We start from the raw sequence: 20,000 nt of genomic DNA on the forward strand, positions 1-20,000 counted from the left end.
ACACGTTCCTTGGCCATATTAGGTATAACAAGTATGTGAACTGATAGACTGTGTCCGGCAAGCCAATGAAGACGCTTGAAATCTGATATCCGTAGTTCAGTTTTAGATAATGAGTTAAAATTTTTCAACAATATATCCTGGTGCAATGCTTTTTCTCCGCCTATTCACGGGGAGGTTAAAGTATACTTACCTCTGTCTTTTTATGCAGTTAGGCCAGGGAATGTTTTCTCCCTCAGGGTACGTAAACCATTTTCCCGTCATTGGTCCACACATGTAAACAACCGCTGGCTTAAATTTGAATACGAATCCGTCATCGCATTCCGGGGTACAGAACAATCGAAACAAGCTGTCACAAACCATGTGGCCATGTTTAGGATCTGGGTAATGCTTGCATCTTTGGATCGACTCTGCAATCAATATTCGAAAACAATTTCAAGTCATTTTTAATTGCTAATTCTGTCTGCCAGATTATCACCTCAGTTAAGTAAAATTGCCGGACCGTGAAACAGATAGTTGGCCTCCAGGCAGCAAGAGGCTCAAATGGTGGAAAAATCCAGAAGGATACAGGGACAATGAACTTCGAACGTTATCGTTTGATTTTGTACGAGCCACTATGTCGTCCATCGTTCTGGCAGGATCCAACAAGTTGAACGCATGGCAAGCCGAGTCACTAAAAAGGCACTCTATTGCACTTTCAAATGATAAAATCTCAGTTCAGTAATATTTAAAAACCTCAGTCTCAGCCTGAAAGAGAATATTTACAAATACCAACAGGAAAAAGTGGTCATTGGAAATTCCTCAAGAAAGCGGCAAGAAACAGAGGTTTAAGAATTTTGTTGGTATACTAGAGGTCATGAGTATTGACCGACTTAACCTATCGCATTGTTCTATCGTATTTTTGAACTATTCGAACCTCGACAAATTCATTAGCCCAGGACTGATTAGGAATAGTGGTTCCGGCTTTAAAAAAACTTATTTAAAAAGTGGCATAATTCAATGGGACCCACCTGTTAACGTTGCAAATGACGCCATCGCCAGGAACAGGAAGATTTTCGAAAGATTGGTTCTGGAAGCCATTCAGTAGTATTGCTCTGACCTGATTTTCATGTTTATAGACTGATGTTAGTATGAATCACACAGTAATGATTGAGTGACCAAGAAAATAAGAAAGAAAGTTGACGTCTAGTTTATCAAAGAAATGATACATCGACTCGTAGTTGATATAGAGTGTTTTCCCTCACTTGATCAGAAACCTTAACTTGTTTTTCCACCGAAACAAAAGAAAACGTTTGCATGATAATAGAGCTCGATTCCCAGAGGATTAATTAGGGACAACAACATAGCCGCCGTGACGTCACGTGAAACACGCTATCATGCTTATGATTAAATGGGAAATATATGTATATAACTATGTATTCATAGGAAATGTATAGCGATCGAGGGGTACTTAGCGCAGGGTCGCACTAGTTTTATGAAGAGACATGATAATACACACGTTGTTGGATAAACTTGGCCACTGTTCACTTATGTCCAGGTTTGCACCTAATTAGATGCACGCCCAATTTTGACATCCAACACAAAGTGTCCCCTTAAGTCTAAGCATTTGCTACCTATTTTCAACAATAAGGTAAGCGTAAAGGTTAGCGTTATTTTTAGCTTTGGGTAAATGCAGCAGTTAATCTTTACTTAAGGAGCAGCATTTGGGGGACACTTTGTGACATAAATTGTCTGTATTCTGAGACACAAGTGATGTTGAAGTTGGCGAGAAGAGCAAAGGGACACTTCATGACGCATTCCTGATCATTCCGCGTGCATCTAATTAGGTGCAAACCTGGACATATCTGCCACTGTTGTGACGGATTTATTAGTAGCAATGTTAAGAGTCACGCGACGCTTAACAACGTATCAAGAGCGTGGCGTGACATGAAAATAACTAACTAAATGTCTCTTCGGAAAAGGTGGGGAAAGAATAATTGCCACAAGCCACAAGCAATGTGGTCATCCCACCACCCCGTACTACTAAGGATACTATCAAATGGAGTGAAGGGGCTCAACGAAATACTTTTATTACGGTCCGTTCTTTTTGGATTATCCTGTTTATAACTTTTCGGTTTAAAATTGCTAAAGCAATTGGAACAAAGTTTCCCAATCTAAGATAACATATTCCGGTTTACAGAGGCGAAAGGAGTACTAGTTTGTAAGACTGGTACGGAGTTCCAAATAGAGGTATGAATAAGGAGGGGGGGGTGGGTGCAGTGGCGCAGAAAGAGAGACATTGGGGGGTAGGAGTGGGATTTCGAGAGATGCTGTATAAAGCGAGTTAGTTTGGTTTATTAAACTCATCCTTGTATTTAGTGGTTGCATCATTCAATCTTGCAAGTGCTCGGTAAGCCTGGATCTTAGAAGGACCATCCACAGAAACCATAAGAACATTACCTAACGTGTCTCACAATCAATGAATATTCCCAACTTAGGGGACTGAGTAAACGAAAGGAAAATCGGGGGATCACACATATAACAGAGCAGAGGACATTCGAATTCAGTTCACAGAGTATCAACGTGTTGGTGTTTTTAAGGAGATGAATTATGGAGTATTTCGGTATTAGCACCGATTTCGAAATGGGGAGCTTTTCGATGATTGCGTTAAGTATCTTCGTAACACATACTTTTGAAAGCTTGCCTTCTTTATCTCACGGATGCAGGCGATAGAGTAAAACAAAAAAGCACAGATTCCAGTTTTTCCCTCTTCGAATCCCCCCTTTGTTTTTCTCTCTAAACTTATTTTGAAGTGAGATCTATTGTTGGTTTTCACTCACGTGATCAACAGCCATGTTTTTCAACGAAAACAAAAGAAAACGTTTGCATAATAATAAAGTTAAATTCCCGGAGGATTTGGTCAGGGCTCCAACATGGCCGCCGTTTCTTTGTTTAGGCGCTCCAATATGGCCGCCGTGACGTCATGTGAAAACCGAGAATAGAAATGACTGCCATTTCACCGAGAAGGGAATTTAAGGTGGTTTAGGTGGAATCAAGAGATCATGAGGTACCTCACGATCTCTTGGTGGAATCCATGAAATTTTATCCAGCTGAGAAGCAGTTAGCCGGTGGACCATATTCAATTTTAGCGCGGAAGTAATACCAGGCAAAAAATAAACCGCGTAATGCGGCTCTGTATATGATGCCTCAGTCAAGCCATAGAGAGTAGAATCAAGAGAGTGCTGATCCGTTCACGCAAAAAAAAGGAATTGGTTTCAAAAGGATGCCGGGTTGACTTGTGCTAATGTTAGCGATTATGTCACGTGAAACAGGAAAATCTGCCTTTCAGTGCGCTCTGACGAAGGGCGTAGCCTAACGCTACTGAGAAATGTCACCTCATAAAGCTTTCTTACATTGGTGGCTTTGCCTATATCTCCTCGTTTGTCGTTGTGCCCCATGAAAAGAATTTGGACCCGGGACAAAATTTTGGCTCTGTCACTCCCTCCTGATGCAGCGCCACAGTTTCTTTGAAAGCTAACCCTTTCATTCAATGAATAATACACGGAATAGTCTCAGAACATAACTAAACACACCGTTATGATTCCACAGGTAAAGGGTTGGAAAAGCCGATTCCGCTCGCCAACCTTAAACAGCTTTCCAAGGTTCGTTTACGTAAAACGTACAATATAACGCCATTCGGATAAAAATAAAATGACAATTTGCCACCAATGCACGATATTATCACTTTAAAATAATTCTGAGCATTTTGGCATGGAAAGCGTGGCTAATGCTTGCATGAAACAGATTTCTATTGCTTACGTAGGGAACAAAAAGCGGTGTTCAAATTAACACCTTCGTAAATTAAGATCAGTAATCATCCTGTGACGTTAGTATGAACTGACAAGAATTTTTTTTTTTTTTTTTTTTGCAATGAGACACATACCTTTTAGCTGGAAGACATCATAACCGCTTCTCTTAACATTAGAACCTTAACCGTCGACCATTTGTATTTTGGTGAATAGGAACCAGTGAAAGAACAGGTGCCACTGGACTTCACAGCAGAATCTTGGTTTGATCGTATCAATCTCCAAATTTTCGACGGCGAAAGAAGAATCTGTGAACTTACGGCTGGACGAGATCATTTATCCGATTCTCCTGAGTCTAGAAGCATTCAGGGCTCGCGTTGTTGAGAAATTTAATTTTTATATCCTGGTACTCTTTTGTGTGGTACATAATCCCCGCTACAGGTGCGACCAGTTGCCCTAAAAATGTCGCTATTCACTGGTGCGCGCGCAAGTTATTTTATGTGTAGCAGATCGTCAACGTTCAGTATATTTTCGGCGTTTTGTAGTCTCGGTTATTTAATTTCGCATTAGAAAAGGTCGGAGTTCTATGTTAAACTATCCAAGTGATAATCGCGTTCCTTGATTTTCCGGCTATGCCACTTGAACTATGCTGAGTTCAACTCCGGCCGGACCAACACTGAGGGTCTTTAAATAACGGACGAGAAAGTGCTGCCATTGTAACGGTTAGACTTTCAAGTGTTCTCGGATAAGGACTATAAGCCGGAGGTCCCGTCTCATAACCCTTGGGTATAAATTCTGTGGGACGTTAAAGAACCCACACACTATATTAGAGAAGAGTAGGGCATGGAGTTCCCGGTGTTGTGGTCTGATCTATGGATATAGGGGTTAGGTGTCAATTGGGATGAAAGTTCTTTTCCTCTCCCGCGCCACTCCATGAATTGTGGCGAATGAATTAAAATAAAATAAAATAAAATAAATAAAAACTCGGAAGGCTGGAGTTTTTTTTTAATCCTTTTGTGGAAAATATCATACTTGAAGTACGGAAATTGGGACTGAGTTAATTAACACTTAAGGGGGGTGGCTCTTAACTACCACACCGTTGCTATGTACCCCTTCAAATAGTCATTTCTCGAATTCCTTTCACTCTACAATTATCCTTTTTTGCCAAAGGTGTTCTATTTAAAATTCTTTTGTCTGCTTCAACTCACAACCATATTTGGTAAATCACGTGACCAAAACAGTAAATGCCTAAAAACTCAGCGAATTAACTCTTTTCTTCACAAATTTCCAACGCAACAGTATGAGAACATTCTAACAAAATCTGTAGCATGGGTTTTAAAAGAAATCATATAACTCAAAAAAATCATCACGTCGTAAGGCCCTCGTTTGATCACTTTTCAAAATACAGGCTTTTTTTGTCCAAATAGAAGTTCCATGCTACAGTTTACGAAAAATGATGCGACGGTTCCCATTCGGGGAAAAAACCGCCGCTTACTTTCGTTTCCTGAGAGCTTTTACCTGTACTGAAATTCACGGCAGAGGACTCGGACTAGATGCGCATGCGTCCTCTGATTAAAGTGACGTCAGATTTCCAATGAAAAAGTTACTTCAAGAGGCTTCACCCCAAGCCTCGCAGTGGAAACCATGGCGTGAGGCTTGGCGTGGTAAAACAAAGCTTTTTTGGTCTCCCGGGACAATATGGCCGCCGTGTGACAAGGGCGAATGGAATAGACCGAATGCGTAAATGGCGGCCAAAAAAAATATTATTTTGTTTATGTGCTAATTAGCCTCACTAGCCTCGTTTGCATGGACAAAATACAAAAGAAATGTTGCTTGAGAGCTAGGATAGCGAGTCTAATAGCCCACTTTCGATATATTAAAATTCAGTCCTAAACAAGAGGTAGCATCTCGAGGCTCTGGGGAATAAACGCATACAAATCCTTATATTTATTCCCCAGAGCCTCGAGATGATGCCTTTTGTTTAGGATTGAATTTTAATATATCGAAAGTGGTCGATTAGTAGATAAACAAAAGAATATTTTTTTGGCCGCCATTTATGCATTCGGTTTATAACTGCAATTTCACGCAATTAAATTCTAAACGCTTGGACCAACCGTAATAAATGACGTAACCAATAGCCGATCGGTATCAGTTACATTCCACTTTGTTTAACAATCTGTTTATCAGTGGAGACATCCTTCTACAAAGAGCCAAAAGCCGACTGTAAACACTAGCAAGTTCTCCTTGACAAGTTTTCCTTGGTAGTGTAAATAAAAAATATGATAAGTTTTCTTTGACAAGTGCACTTGACAAGTAATTTACACTAGCATGCTAGTTTTTGAACAAGGACACTTGTCAAGGAAAAACTTGTCATATTTTTCCATTTAGACTGCTAAGGAAAATTGTCACGGAAAACTTGCTCGTGTAAATGAGACTTTATTCATGCAGAATATTCTGATGAAGTCTGTCTGCGAGGTAGAGATGGGAAGACATAAACACCCGATTTTCAGCATTTAAACTTTTTATTTTCTCTTTCCGCTTAGGGAATTATAGATAACATGCCCAGAACCCACATCGGTAAAATGATGATCTCCCCCCGCCAACCGTACGTACACAAAGTTTTTTCAAATTGAAATGAAACATTACCCGGCAAGGTTTTCATTATATATTGGCCAAGGGAAAAAGGCATTATCACTTTTGCTCAAAACATCACTCATCCAGGCGATATCTGGAAATGCCCTCGTGAGCACACTGCGCATGTCGGTGTCTTGAATCCACTTCAGTCCCTCCGGAGTATAAATGTCAGGTGTGTAGTCATCCGTCATAAACCTAGAAACGGAAAAGAGAAATACTTCCTATTGACAATCTTGTGTATGGTTTTTAAGTCAGTCAGTGTCTCTTGAGTAATACCACACTGTAAAGTAACTCAAGAAATTAAAGATTATTTAGTTGTAGTTTTGTCTTGGATTGCTTCTTTTTTTAAGAACATCGTACGATCTTTCAGCTCTATCGTGGCAAGAAAGACATTGGGACGCGCCGGTACTCGTTCTTCGAATTTCCTGCTACCTTATCAGCCCGCCCCAGACGTCCCGCTCAAAAAGGTATTACGAATTTTCTTTCTGAAGTCATTTTTGCGAATGAGAATGGTTTTGCGGAAAACAAATTTTTGCAATTTCGACGGACTGTTTTTTTTTTCCTTGCATAATTCGTAACGGCAGTAGTCAGCACAACTCACGCAGGTCACCATTTATAGCTCTGTAAAACCGGGCTTAGTATTCTATGTCAATAAAACACAAATAACGCGCTGGTAAACATTGTGAAGAAACGCATTTTTGTAAACTTGACGTTAGGTATGATACAACACACGTCTTAAAAATTAAACCGTTATGATTTTGAAAATGTTAATATCAGACAAATTTTCTGTAGGTCTGGGACCGAGACAAAGAAAAACGTTCTTAGCGAAAATCTAAAAATAGCAGTAAATACCACTTGATACCAGCAACTATGAGTTTGCTGATTGGTCTTATGACTTGAAATAAAGTTATTCATCATTCATTCATTTCTAAAATAGCATTTGCGGGTTTCTCTTTTACGGTTTTGATACTTCTTTTGAACTTTTATAAAGTCATACATACGTCGCAAAATCAGTGGTTACGCGGAAACAAACCCATTTTCATGCGGAGAAGTGGAGCGAAATGGAGCGGACCGTAATCCTCTCCCACCCATCCCACCTGATTTTTCACTGACCTATCGGTTTGCAGTCTCCTGCTTGCCATCGCAAGAAAAAGGTTGAAGGCAGTTTCGCCAAACCCAAAGCCATCAGGTCGAGGCTGCTCCGCTAGGCAGCCTATCAGGAGATCTAACTTCTCAATATCCTTGTAGATTTCTTTAAGGAGGTTGGAGTGATTTCTGTTTGGAGTGAGTTTTTCAAATGATTCGACAGGGCGGAGATTCGTCAACCTCCTGAAGTCGTTATATCGAGGGATGCCGCGTTCTCGATCACGCAAGATTTCGATAGTTGCCAGGTCAATAGTCTGAAAAGGCACAAAAATGCTTTATTATTATAAACCAGCTGGAAGCTTTTGGACCGGAAATAGGAGGTTATCAAAAGTTATCATATACTCAACAGAATATCGCGATTCTGATTTCTCAATGACGAATGCATAAATAGGTTATAGAGTGGTATACGGAAGTTGCTGTGGAAACACAGCGACGAAGTGATAGCGAGGTTATTTTGTTGAGTATATAATAATTATTAGTAAAATCCAACTAGTGGTCTATTATCAATGCTGCGTTCTGATTGGTTGAGCTACTAGTAGGCTATTTGTTATAGCCCACTAGTAGCGAAAAGCGCCGGCTTTGAAAACCAAAACAACAATTAAAGTCTAGCTTTAACTAGCGAAAGATGTTTTGTCTCGATTTTTTTTTGACCAACTAGTTGGATTTTACTAAAACAATTATTCCTCTTGCCCTCATGGCCTCCGAGTCAATAGCCCATTCGGCCTTCGGCCTCATGGGCTAAAGACTCAGAGCCCATTCGGGCTCGAGGAATAATTGTTAAATACAACATCGCATGAACTTGCTCGTGTATTTCAAGATTTAGGTTTTGAAAGCTGTCAAATTTCAATTTTGGGAAGTTTCAAAGCATGTTTCATGCCTATAAATGACGAAATGCATTCGCATTCATGTGCATGATTTTCTATAGAAATTGCACAGCAAAGGAAACTTCGGTTCTCAGTTACTACTTGTAATTCGATAAAAGTGCTCAGCTTCTGGCATCTATTTACGTTTTAATTAAGCGACTCTCCTTCCTTTTCTTGGCTGCTTCAATTATACAGCATCGTAACGTTTTTCTTACCTCTCCCTTTTGTTGATGGTTTGGTAGCTTCAAATTCATGAGGTGCGTTGGATAGTTATGAAGAGTCAGTGCTCCAGGATGTTCAACACCAAACGTAAACAAGATATCTTCCATGCTGTTGTTCACTAAAACGTCCCTAGTTCCCCTGAAAGAATATTCTGGCAGCTGATAGGTTCTACCAGTGCCTTGACCTGCTGAAAAAGAGCCAATATGGAGATAATCTGGAAGTAGAGGATGCATACGGTAGACTGAAACGAACTCCTCTGTTAGCGAGAATGGAACGCCATGGAATTCACTCGGTTTGCCAACAATCGACGTCAGAACTGCTCCACTCGAATGGACACTAATGTTATGGGCCTTTAACCAATCGTAGACTTCCTTGCCTGGACTGAGGCCAAAGTTCAAGCGGAGCCCAGCGCGCAAAGCAGTGTTGTTTAAAACTGCTGGGGTCCATTCTATGGAGTGAATTTTCAGGATGACTGCAACGTTGATCAACCTTAAAACAAGATGAAGTCATTAACAAAATAAATATATGAAGTGCGAGTTATAGACAAAAGGGAGAAATGCTCCTAACAGACTTAATTGGAAAATGTGAGCAATTGTATCTTTTAGACACCTGGAAAATTCGATTCAGTCGGCTACAACGGGCTTCGTGCCCATCACCTCTTTGCGATGTCAGTGCAATAATTAGGCTGATTTAGCAACAAAACGGGAACGTCAGTGGCGACGTCGCGCGCAGCAAAACTGCCAATGAGAATTTAGAATAGAGAAGAAAAGAAAAGAGTGGAGTCTATTCTATTCTGAATTCTCATTGGTGTTTTTTCTGCGCGCGCCGTCGCCACTGACGTTCCCGTTCTGTTGTTAAATCAGCCTACTCTACTAACTGAGCCAAAACGCAGGTCAATTTGTCGTGGTGTCAGTTGTCTATATTTAGAGAGAATTCCCTAAATTGTGCAGGAAAGTGCGAGGATCGATTGTTCCTTTCAAAAAGCAATTAAGACGATTTCATTAAAGCTACCTGCCGAATTTCTTAAAAATTATGTTGCCGGTAAAATCCTTTCTTAGGTTGAATCCGTTTTTACCTAGGTTAAATAGGTGATCCTCGTTTTACCTGGGTTAAAAGAAGAAAGGCAAATTCAATTCAATTCAATTCAATCAATTCACGTTTTGAATATACAGAGACCATGGTAGCCGGTAGCCCGTAGGTAACATGGCTAATTTAGCTAGGCGGGCTACTTAGAAGCAATCAAATCATTACTAGTTCTTTCTATAAAAGCATACATAACACTTAACAATTAATTACAGAACAGAAAATCAAGTAAAATTACAGAAACAAATGCCTGATACAGGGTTTTCAACAGTTTTGTAAAGTAGCGGGCTATTTCTGAAAGCACCTGACGTGACATGTTTTGGCGCCGCAAGGCGCCTTGCGAGCGCCGAAGGCGCGAGCTACCTCGGGGTCCGGGGGGGGGAGGCATGCTCCCCCAGGAAGGTTCTTTAATAAAATACTCAGAAACGCTGTTTCCAGTGTTTCTGGAACCCAAGAATCAGTTCCCCAGGCAAGTCTGGAGTTCACAAATCCTAAAATATTGGCATCAAAGTACCGGACATGGAAAGGGAAACGACCGGACGAAACGTCAGGGGTCTGGCCTCAAACAAAAACCTTGAAGTGATAAACGAGAGAGAAAAAGATTGCAGAAAATATGTAGAAATGAGTCAAATACTTAGAACCGAAGATCAACGTAGCGCAAGTCAACATTCATCTCAGTCGTCAGTCCTTAAGATCTCCAGAAGCACGTCACTCAATTTGCGATCAGTTTTGCGCGCAATTGATTTGTCGTGTGTTGGGATAAAGTCGAGTGAAGATAGAGTGCGTGAATATAGTTACATTACAGGTTATTTGGACTTGTAAACATAAAGGCCTGAGCGCATCGCAGTCCATGGAAGCTGGTTTAAAATTGCAGGGTCATTTGAAACAATGTAGCGTACGAAAGTTGAGACGATCTCGCGTTTCCCGCTATGTGGGAAAAGAGCCAAGCTAGGCGCCTTCACGAACACTTAAAAGACTTATGCCGATTCATCGTATTCGTCCATAAAAACATCCTAACAGTACTATCTCGTAGGACAACGTACTTAGACGGGAAGTATATTGTGAACTTTTCCTGTCATCAATGTTACGTATATACAGATTGCAGCTAGATAGGAAATCTTCAAGTCATACCTTGCTTTGTCATACAACTGCTGGTCTGACCATTCAGGATAATACCTTTTGAGCATATCACAGATTGTATTATGTTCTCGGGTAAATATATTATGCATGAGGCTTAAACCAACCCACCAGTTTTTGCTGAAACCTGAATATAAACAAAATGATCAAGACTCTGATTTTTCAGTTGTACTTTAAAGGTAACTAGCTAAATAACAATATGTGAATTAAAAATACAAACAGATGCTGGTCTCCCAAAATAACTAAAAGCTACACTAGTTGGATGACCACGCCAAGCAACAAGCCTATCATCTTTCCTATCGCATCTTGAAACACTTCTAGTTTCATATGAACAAAAAGATTGAGAAATTGAGAACTTTAAACCTTAAATAGATGAAATAAAAGAAATTTCAGAATTCGGGGTATTCTATGGGTTTGGACATTTCAAAATATGCGTGTGCTGAAAGTCTAAGGGGACATTTCAGTTTCACTTTCCAGAGTCTTGTGGAGACTGGTACAAGGATAAACATTAGCAATAGTTTGGGTTGGGCAATGGTCCATCTTTCGGCCAGAAACACTTGCAAATCAAGCGAGCAACACCAATACATGGAAGGAAACGCTGATTTTCTAAGCTACAGAAACTTTATTTAGTAACCGTGTCATTGCAGCCAAGGGCTGGCTGAATTACGAAGTACTTGACATTGCGATTTCCTTACGAGCGCTACTAATTCAGAGTAAATTATTGGGATAAATTTAGTTACATAAGATACAAACACAAAGACTGTAAAAAAATAAAATAAGGGTATTACATTTGTGATCCACGATAAAAGTGTTCTTAAACCTATTTTTCTTGGAAACGGGTAGCCTAAGAAATCTCTGGTTCGTGTGCGCAGTAGGCAACTTCGTTAATTGGTGGCAACAATGGGTGGAGCTTGTGGTTTCCTTTGACAATGTTGCGGAGGCAAAATTTGCTTCCCGGAAAGCACAAATGTTTTTGAATTGGTTTCGGAACATTGTGCGTCCTCAGCAAATGTTTCCTCGTTTGCGCGCCGAGGAGACATTTCGGGGAACAATGTCTCCTCATTTGTGAGCGCCTTTACAATTTGGTCAAATAGAACTTTACTCCGAGCCTGCCGGCCCTCATAAAGCGAAACCATATCTGCAGCCCAAAGAGCTTCAGAATGGGACAAGTAAGGATAAATTATTAGCATGGCAAGTTTTTGCATCCTTTCCGTGTAATTAGACAGGTATTGCCGCAGAGCAGCGTGAAAGACCGAGCATGCGTACCGTATTCTAATACAGGACGAATGCTCGTCAAAAAGAAGTATGTATGGGTTATTGACCAAGGGTGAGGTCAAGATGGCTGGATATTGGCCAAGTTCTTTTTTTTTTGCGTTTTTATGGATCGAGACGAAGTCGAGGTCAATAAACACGCAAAAAACGAACGAGGCCAATATCCAGCCATCTTGACAGAACAAGCTTGGTCAATAAAGGATTTATTATATGACTTAAAACACCAAAAAATGATCTTTGATCTTGCGGGACCAAGCGAGAAATCCCGAGCGGGCAAGATAGATCCATCTTGCCCGCTCAAGGAGCTAGTTATATAATAAGAGTATATAATGAACGCAAATATATGAAAATTACGGGTATTTTGAAGAGGAAGATATTATGGAATGTTCTGGAGAGGTCGATACAAGTTCTGTTTTCCTTCTCTATTAATTTCACTTTTTTTGGAACACCTTCAAGTTAGAATACGTTTCAGATCAGATAATAAATTAAGACTAACGTTCATTTCATGCACTTACCAGTTATGTCGATTCCAGTTTTGGGATCAACAGGAAGCAAGCCATCTTCACCAAGTTTCAGTTTACCTTCTTTAAAGCTTCGCACCTTGGCATTTGTTTCGTCGTCGCTGCCATACAACTGTGAACCATCCCACCAGTGTGTCACGTCATTCTGGAACGTTTTTGGGGAGCCTTTGTCCTGTAAAGGTAGGGTAAAGGGGGCAGTTCAAGGCAGTTGAGTGTGGAAAATAAAGAGCGAGCTATTCATTCTATTGGCAACAGTATATTTAATGGCATTTTTTCTAAAGTGGTCAGTAGGTGTCTGAGACACCTATTTCCCTCCATGCATGAAGAAAAAAGAAGGATGAAAAATCATGGAATGATATGATTGATTTTACCGAGAACTTTCGACAGTTGTCTGACTTTGTTCGTGCAATTTTCATCCACCCACGATGCTCTTTGTAAACAGGATCATTATCTCGATTCAATTTTATCTTGATTCGGCGACTGGTATCTGCCGAGCCATGGTCAAACCAATCATGAACGTTAAACTGGATCCAGGCGGCGGCAAACAGGTTTAGTTGCTTGACAGGAATAAATTCTTCTCTGGTCAAAAGTCTAGATAAGAAAAAAAGGTGATTTTTCGACGATATGCATTATTCTTCCAGGAGTAACAGAGTTTAGTTCAGCGCACTGAGTGGCGCTTCGTAGCAGCCAGGAAGTTCAACAGATATAAAGCATTTATTATAAGTGCTACTACGATCAAAAAGTCACTTGAATGAACACAAAGTGAGTTCAAACCTTCAAACGAACACTTATCATAGGTCCAGAAATCCACCTAATTAGATTGATTTCACGCCTTGCTTTGACGTTCATAAGGCTAAGCCTTTTGTATACCTATTTCCAGCAATAAGGTTAGGGTAAAGGTTAGTGTTATTTCTAGCATAGGGTAAATATGCACCTGTTTATCCTTATGAGGAACAGCATTTGGGGGACACTTTGTGACGTTAATAGTCTCTGTTCTTAGGCAAGAGCGATGTTGAAGTTGGGGATACTTCGTGACGCTAATTGAAATCCCCGGTCCTCTAATTAGGTCCATTTCTGGACATCTCAAAAAAACAAACAAAGATGAAGACTACATACATGTAAGAGAAAAAAAAAGCATTTTGAGATAGTAGGATCATCGTAGTTAAAAACGTTTAAGTTACTTAAGCAGCAATAAAAAGAAAGCCTGAAAAATTTTGCGTTAATTAATTTAATGAGATTAAAACACAAGATCTCTGCGATACCGATGCAGTACCTTTCCAAAAGAGACATCAAGCCACCTAAAGTTTTTGAATGTGATTGTGTTTATTTCAACCTTTCGCAGTCTTCAGACTGAATTACAAGGCGAGTCAGCGAAACAATAAAATATACAGAAAATAATATTGTGGCGGGTTACAGTGCTCAACCCTGCTTTCGGTGAGCGGGAAAAAGAATTTCCCTCGCTTATACTGCGGACAGACTTCTCACAGGCCACAAAGTGTCAGGCCTCTGCAGAAGGTAGACCAGCCTGGCAAAGTACTTGTTCTTAACTTGTCGCGCGTAGGAATATGATAGCTAATATCCTCCGTTGAACTTTCTCCAATGCCTAAGAAAGGGTACTGAGGGAAATCAGTGGCAAACACGACGGACACACTCTACAAAAAAGCGCGCAAGAGATATGTATGCTTCAAAAATGTCTTTCTCCGGGACGCCACACCCTTTTAACTTTCTGAGAGCATAGTATCTCCTGTTATAGCCTTTTTAATCACAGTCGCAATGAGTTGGCCAGGTTAGGTCCGCTGTGATATAGACACAGACATACGTGTCTCGAGTTCGTAATTAATGAACGAAATGATCTAGAAAATTAATCATATTGAAATGCGGATATGAAATCAAGTGAAGCTATGATCCTCAGTTATGAACACAAATTCAGCAATTTCTTAGAGAAGCCTAAAAAATTCGGGTACTTCAACGGGGTTTGAACCCATGACATTGCGATGGCGGTGCGACACTGTAACCAATTAAAACTATGAAGCCCCTGATATTGGGAGCCGGTCATTTGTGGGTTTATATGTTCCCTTGATGAATGAATCAATGAACAAAATGAGTCATATTGAACTGCGGATCAAGTGAAGCTATGATCCTCGCCGTTATGAACTCAATTTTAGCATAGAATCTTCAGGCATATGAGATGATCTAAAAATGTTACAAAAGACTAAGAAAGAAGTGCGTGCTTGTATATGGCTTATTTCGTAAACTATGTGGTACGGGCGTTAATTTCGGGCTTCTAGACTCTCAAAATCGTACATAACATATACACGCTCGTTCTCATAAATCTATTTTCAATCTTCAATCAACAGTTTTGTTCTGAATTGCACTCCACTCAGTCCTATCAGGAGCGGATCTAGGATTTTTCTTAGCAGGGGGTGCACTTCTAAGGAATGGTGTAGCTGACTAATGACGTGGTTTTTTTTTTTTTTCAGAATACCAGTTCTATTAGAAAGCCTCAGGTCATCGGGAGGAGGGGGGGAGAGGGGTGCGCACCCCCTGCACGCTCCTCCTAGAACCCCCCTTGCCTATTACTATTTCGTACTATCGTTATCTAATTACGCGGTACAGGTTAGTCGGTCAATACTTTGCGTTGTGATTTGCTGATTTCAATCCACTTCTTTTCTGTTTTAAATGATGAGCAAACGGCCGCTGCAAACGTGATTAGCGCCAGTTTATTTCAGTAATATGCCACCATTCGACATTTTATTGCTTGCTGTATGGAAGCAAGATCGAAAGTTAAGCTTAGCATACTGGCATTGTACTTGTGTTCAGAAATGCTTAATGTACTCTGGACACAAGACAGAAGAAATAGCCCACTTTCGATATATTAAAATTCAGTCGGAAACAAAGGCGTCATCTGGAGGCTCTGGGAAATAAATAGAAGCATTTGTATGAGTTTATTCCCCAGAGCCTCGATATGACGAGGCGTTTTGTTTGGAACTGAATTTTAATATATCGAAAGTGGGCTATTTCTGTGCCCAGAAATGCATGTAATTAGTTCTTATTAACCGAGCGGGAGGTCTGTATGGGAGAATCTTGACCGAGGTCGCCAGTACAGACCGAACGCAGTGAGGTTTGTACCAGCGACCGAGGTCAAGATTCTCCCATACAGACCGACCTAGCTCGGTTATAAGATGTTTATTATATTGCCAAACAAGAAAAATTTAATTCGTTTAATGAAACTGGTTTGTACTAACTGACATTTTGCTTGCGAACGGCGATGAGTGGCGATGAGCTGAACTTAATTCTGTCAAAGTTTGCTCGTCATCCTCTCTTTTGTCCTCTCTTTTGTCATCATGCTTTTAAATATTGGTAGAAGAAAATACTGAATATTTTTGCATTTTAGTTTGCATCTTTTCACTGCAAAACATTACCGGTCTAGATGGGAAAATCTAGACCGCGGTCAATATCGATTTTGGCCAATCAAATTCGTGAACTTGGTAGTTCCCAGTCCTCGTGAGACAGAGCCGTATAATAATGGTTGATATTTAACTCTTAAGTACGTGGCCCCTGAGTAAACTGTATATAGTCTACAGTAGTTGCATTTGAAGGTTACGGTCATTTCTTAGTTCACGAATGTATCGGTCAATATGCTGAATTTGGTATGCAATAACAACCATAGTGAAAACGTGACTATTCTCTGTTTTCGTTTCATTTTTAAATTAGTCTCCAGCTTACCTTCTGCTTAATTCTCGAGGGCATGGTTCCAAAAGATCTTTGTCCTCAAACGTCTTAGTGCGATTTACATTCCGCCCAAACCGATAAAACCGACTTCCAGAGGCTGGTTGATTCAAGTCGTTGCAGGTTCCATCGTGGGATCTTGCATTTTTCATTCTCTCTGTGCAGTACACTGCATCACGTTAAAGAATACAATGTTGGGAGCATTTCAAACTGTGGCATTAGGAGTGAAAACACAAAGCCCAAAAATTCCAAATCTCCCTCCCCAAAGAATTGACTAAATTCTGATCAAATACATGCAGTAATATTTCAAAATTGTGCAATTTTCACTGAACTAGCCATCTTAGTGAAACTGAAAAGCTTTCAAGTACGAAGAAAAAGGAAAAGAGTTGCTTTTATCTTACAAGCACAAAAAAATATTTAATCTTACTCGTTCTAAACACTTCAGTCGGAGGAGAAGAGGTCCCGCAGCGCGGCTTAAATCTTCGGGGTCGTTTTTTGCAGCGTTTCAGCATGAAGAGATTCTCTCCACAGAAACATTTCCCGCATTGGTTGAATCCTGCGTACGGATAGTTAATCTCTTTACAATGCTGCACGCACTGTTCTTTAGTTATTCCATTTTTCTTGAAGAGATATGGAAATGGTATATTCTTGTTGTTGACGAAACAACCCAAAGACACGTGACCTGTGATGACAATACACCGAGGTAAGTTTTCTGACTGCATAGAAGAGAATTTCTGTATCGGTTGTGATAAGCGTAGTCTTGGTGCCGGATTTTTAGGAGGAGTATAACTGAAACGCTTTTATTAGTGCACGAGCGTGACAACCAATAAAGAGACATTATTTTGGTTAGATGACCCGACACACTCCAAATGTTTCTCGTACCCACAATGCAATTATGACTTACAAGATAAAACCGTACGCAGACTGATACTGAACGTTAGGAACCTAAGTATTTAAACATGAGACATTCCATAGCCGGCTATGTTCTGCAAAAGATTGTTTTAAATCACTTCAGTAAAGTGCACCTCACACAATGGCTCAACTTTTATTTCTCTAAGCGTAGCAAACCTACTTCTCCGTTGTCTTCTCACCATTCCTTATTTATGCGTCACAAAACCAGCAGTCTTTTTTGTTCTGGATCAGGGTTAAGAGAAAGCCTAGCGTTTATGCCTCGATCATTTGACAATAGACCGATTAGGCTAATTCAATGTTGTACCCAATTCAAGACCTTTGGGAATAAAACATTTTGTTCCAAGTATTTCCATATAATTTAAATGTGAATGCTACATTATCACGCGAATGCAACGCACAACGAACCTTAACCCCGAGAGATCTGAATTGGGTACAGCGTTGAGTTAGTCGAATCGGTCTATCATCCGATATATTACCTACAACTGGGTCCTGGCAGGCGTATTTAGGTCCAGAAAAATTACACGGGTAGCTATCGAAAAGATTATTTCTCATCAGGTAATTCCGCTGTTGAAACTGGTAAAACAGCATCAAGACAATCGGTAGGTTCCACCAATGGGGCAGTTGTTGAAGGAGATTGTGAACAAACTGAGAGAGTTTGAGGAAGAGTTGTTGTGCTTCGCTCATTGTAACCTGAAAAAGTAATCAGTTTTCAAGCTTACACATCAAGTCACGACTTAAAAAAGATTTAACTAATAAAAGTTGGTAATCACAAAGTAGACTCTTACAGTGCTACTATGATCAAAAAATCACTACCTTTTTTTCTTCAGATTTTGAAAGTGTGATTGTTTAACACTTGACGGGCAAAATTTGGAGCTAAAGGTTGTTTACTTTGAATGTAACGTTTTGGACTTCACGGTCCACCATTACGCGCGTTCCAAACAGACCGATTGGACCTCAGAAGGTTGGATCTAAGGAAAAGTGACGCCATTTACTCACTAGCTTAAAATTTTAGCGTGTAAACGCAGCTTATTATATATGTAAAACACTAGTTTAAAAGTCTGAAAGCCCGAAACTTCCGTCCTGCATATTAGTTCAGCCGCGCACACACTCACTGGATTCATAAACTAGTAAGTCTTTGACGTCATTTTCTCCTCAATCCAGCTCTCTCGATATTATAAAGTTACTAATGACGGACCATTAAATACAAAATTCCAGTTAAAATAAACAGGTATCTTTTTGAAATCAAGACTCAACTTTGGTCAACTACTGTTTATTCAACATAGTTTTGAAATCCAAAAGAAAAATGAAAATTGATTATTTGGTCATAGTAGGACTTTTAAGATCCTAAAGTTGCTAAGCTGGGTTTTCATTTTTATTTTAGGATATGATTTTGTCCGCCGAGAAACGAGATGGTAATTTATAGCCAGTCTACTGTCTTTAACGCATTACGACCGACGAACGACAGTTTCTGCATTATCAAGAAGGATGCAATTTCCTCCGTCCACAATTCACTGAATTTGTCATTCCTTGACACCCTTGTCTCACGCGATTCTTGGAAGCTCAATGTTGACATCTATCGGAAACCTACACATACAGATAGATATCTCGATTTCGACTCTCACCACGACAAAAAACAAACTCAACGCTGCTGTGACACTTCTACACAGAGCTTTAAACCTCCTCAACTCTGAAACTAGTAAAGCCCGTGAAATTGCTCGAGAAATTAGCACTACAGTCTAATGGTTACCCGCCAAAAATCACTACTGATATTATAAGAGAATAAATCTTCAACACCGACAGCACCAACATCGGTACCTGAGAAATTAGTCAATATGTTCTTTAAATGGGCTGACCCAACGAATCAACAGAACTTTGCGATCCTTCCCTACATTAAAAGGTATTACTGAGCCACTCACGCGAATTCTTAAGAGCCACGACATTCAAGTCACCAACAAACGAAAATTCCCTGCCCCCAAGTTTCGACCTTCTAAAGACGATCAATGCAATGTTGTTTATAAAATCCCTTGCGCAACTTGTCCATGGAATTGCGTTGGTGAAACAAAAAGATCATTCAGCACCAGGAAGAAAGAACATATCAGGAATTCAAAACAAAACATGCATGGATTTTTGATCATATAATTGACTTTGAGAATTCCACGATTATTGACAAAGGAAATAACCGCATTAGAAAGACACTTGAGTCATGGCATACGGCCAAAACTGTTGAGGCGGACAATAATTCATGCCCACTCCCTAGACAATAAAACATCCTTTTAAACCAAACATTAATTTTAGCACTTTTAGCCTTCCTCCGAACATTGTTTTTACATAATTATTTTTAATTTATGCGTATCACTCTCTATATTTAAATGTTTTAACGGTTCATTTCATGTTATCAGTTATGTTTATCCGTTGAAGACAGTAGACTGGCTATCGAAAGCTCTGAGTCATATTTTTTAATAATTTTTACCAGAGAACGCCTATTCAACTTTACTGGAGATGGTAATGTTCTTCATGATATGTTAACAATATTACTGATTACAAATAATAAGTTGCGCCAAGGCACACGCTGGTTGCGCAATGAACAGCAACGGCGCGCCCGAAGGACAAAGGGACGGACCGCTTGATAATAGACCTTATTCACGATAGCCGCCATGTTGGATTTGCCTTTATCATGCAAATTAGTTACACACTTCTGA

The 20,000-nt window shown here is 40.0% G+C and overlaps 2 protein-coding genes across 3 annotated transcripts in view; both read right to left on the reverse strand.

Annotated features, from left to right (window-relative positions):
- LOC138006088 (uncharacterized) overlaps positions 1-4,326 on the reverse strand; it is a 6,501-nt gene extending 2,175 nt beyond the window's left edge. The window contains exons 1-3 of the mRNA XM_068852252.1: positions 3,920-4,326; positions 1,008-1,096; positions 191-407 (exon numbers count right to left, since the gene is read on the reverse strand). Coding sequence (XP_068708353.1) covers positions 191-407; positions 1,008-1,077 — 287 coding nt within the window. The 5' untranslated portion in view covers positions 1,078-1,096; positions 3,920-4,326. The remainder of the gene's footprint in view (positions 1-190; positions 408-1,007; positions 1,097-3,919) is intronic.
- Positions 4,327-6,294: 1,968 nt separating this feature from the next.
- LOC138006089 (uncharacterized) overlaps positions 6,295-20,000 on the reverse strand; it is a 19,108-nt gene continuing 5,402 nt past the window's right edge. For both annotated transcript variants that reach the window (XM_068852254.1, XM_068852253.1), the window contains 9 exons: positions 17,778-17,991; positions 16,817-17,071; positions 16,387-16,558; positions 13,032-13,251; positions 12,655-12,832; positions 10,862-10,994; positions 8,641-9,136; positions 7,530-7,816; positions 6,295-6,611 (listed from right to left, as the gene is read on the reverse strand). In XM_068852254.1, coding sequence (XP_068708355.1) covers positions 6,425-6,611; positions 7,530-7,816; positions 8,641-9,136; positions 10,862-10,994; positions 12,655-12,832; positions 13,032-13,251; positions 16,387-16,558; positions 16,817-17,071; positions 17,778-17,985 — 2,136 coding nt within the window. In that variant the 5' untranslated portion in view covers positions 17,986-17,991 and the 3' untranslated portion in view covers positions 6,295-6,424. The remainder of the gene's footprint in view (positions 6,612-7,529; positions 7,817-8,640; positions 9,137-10,861; positions 10,995-12,654; positions 12,833-13,031; positions 13,252-16,386; positions 16,559-16,816; positions 17,072-17,777; positions 17,992-20,000) is intronic.

This window comes from Montipora foliosa, chromosome 6 (genome assembly GCF_036669935.1).
Source record: "Montipora foliosa isolate CH-2021 chromosome 6, ASM3666993v2, whole genome shotgun sequence".
NCBI classification, from domain to species: domain Eukaryota; kingdom Metazoa; phylum Cnidaria; class Anthozoa; order Scleractinia; family Acroporidae; genus Montipora; species Montipora foliosa.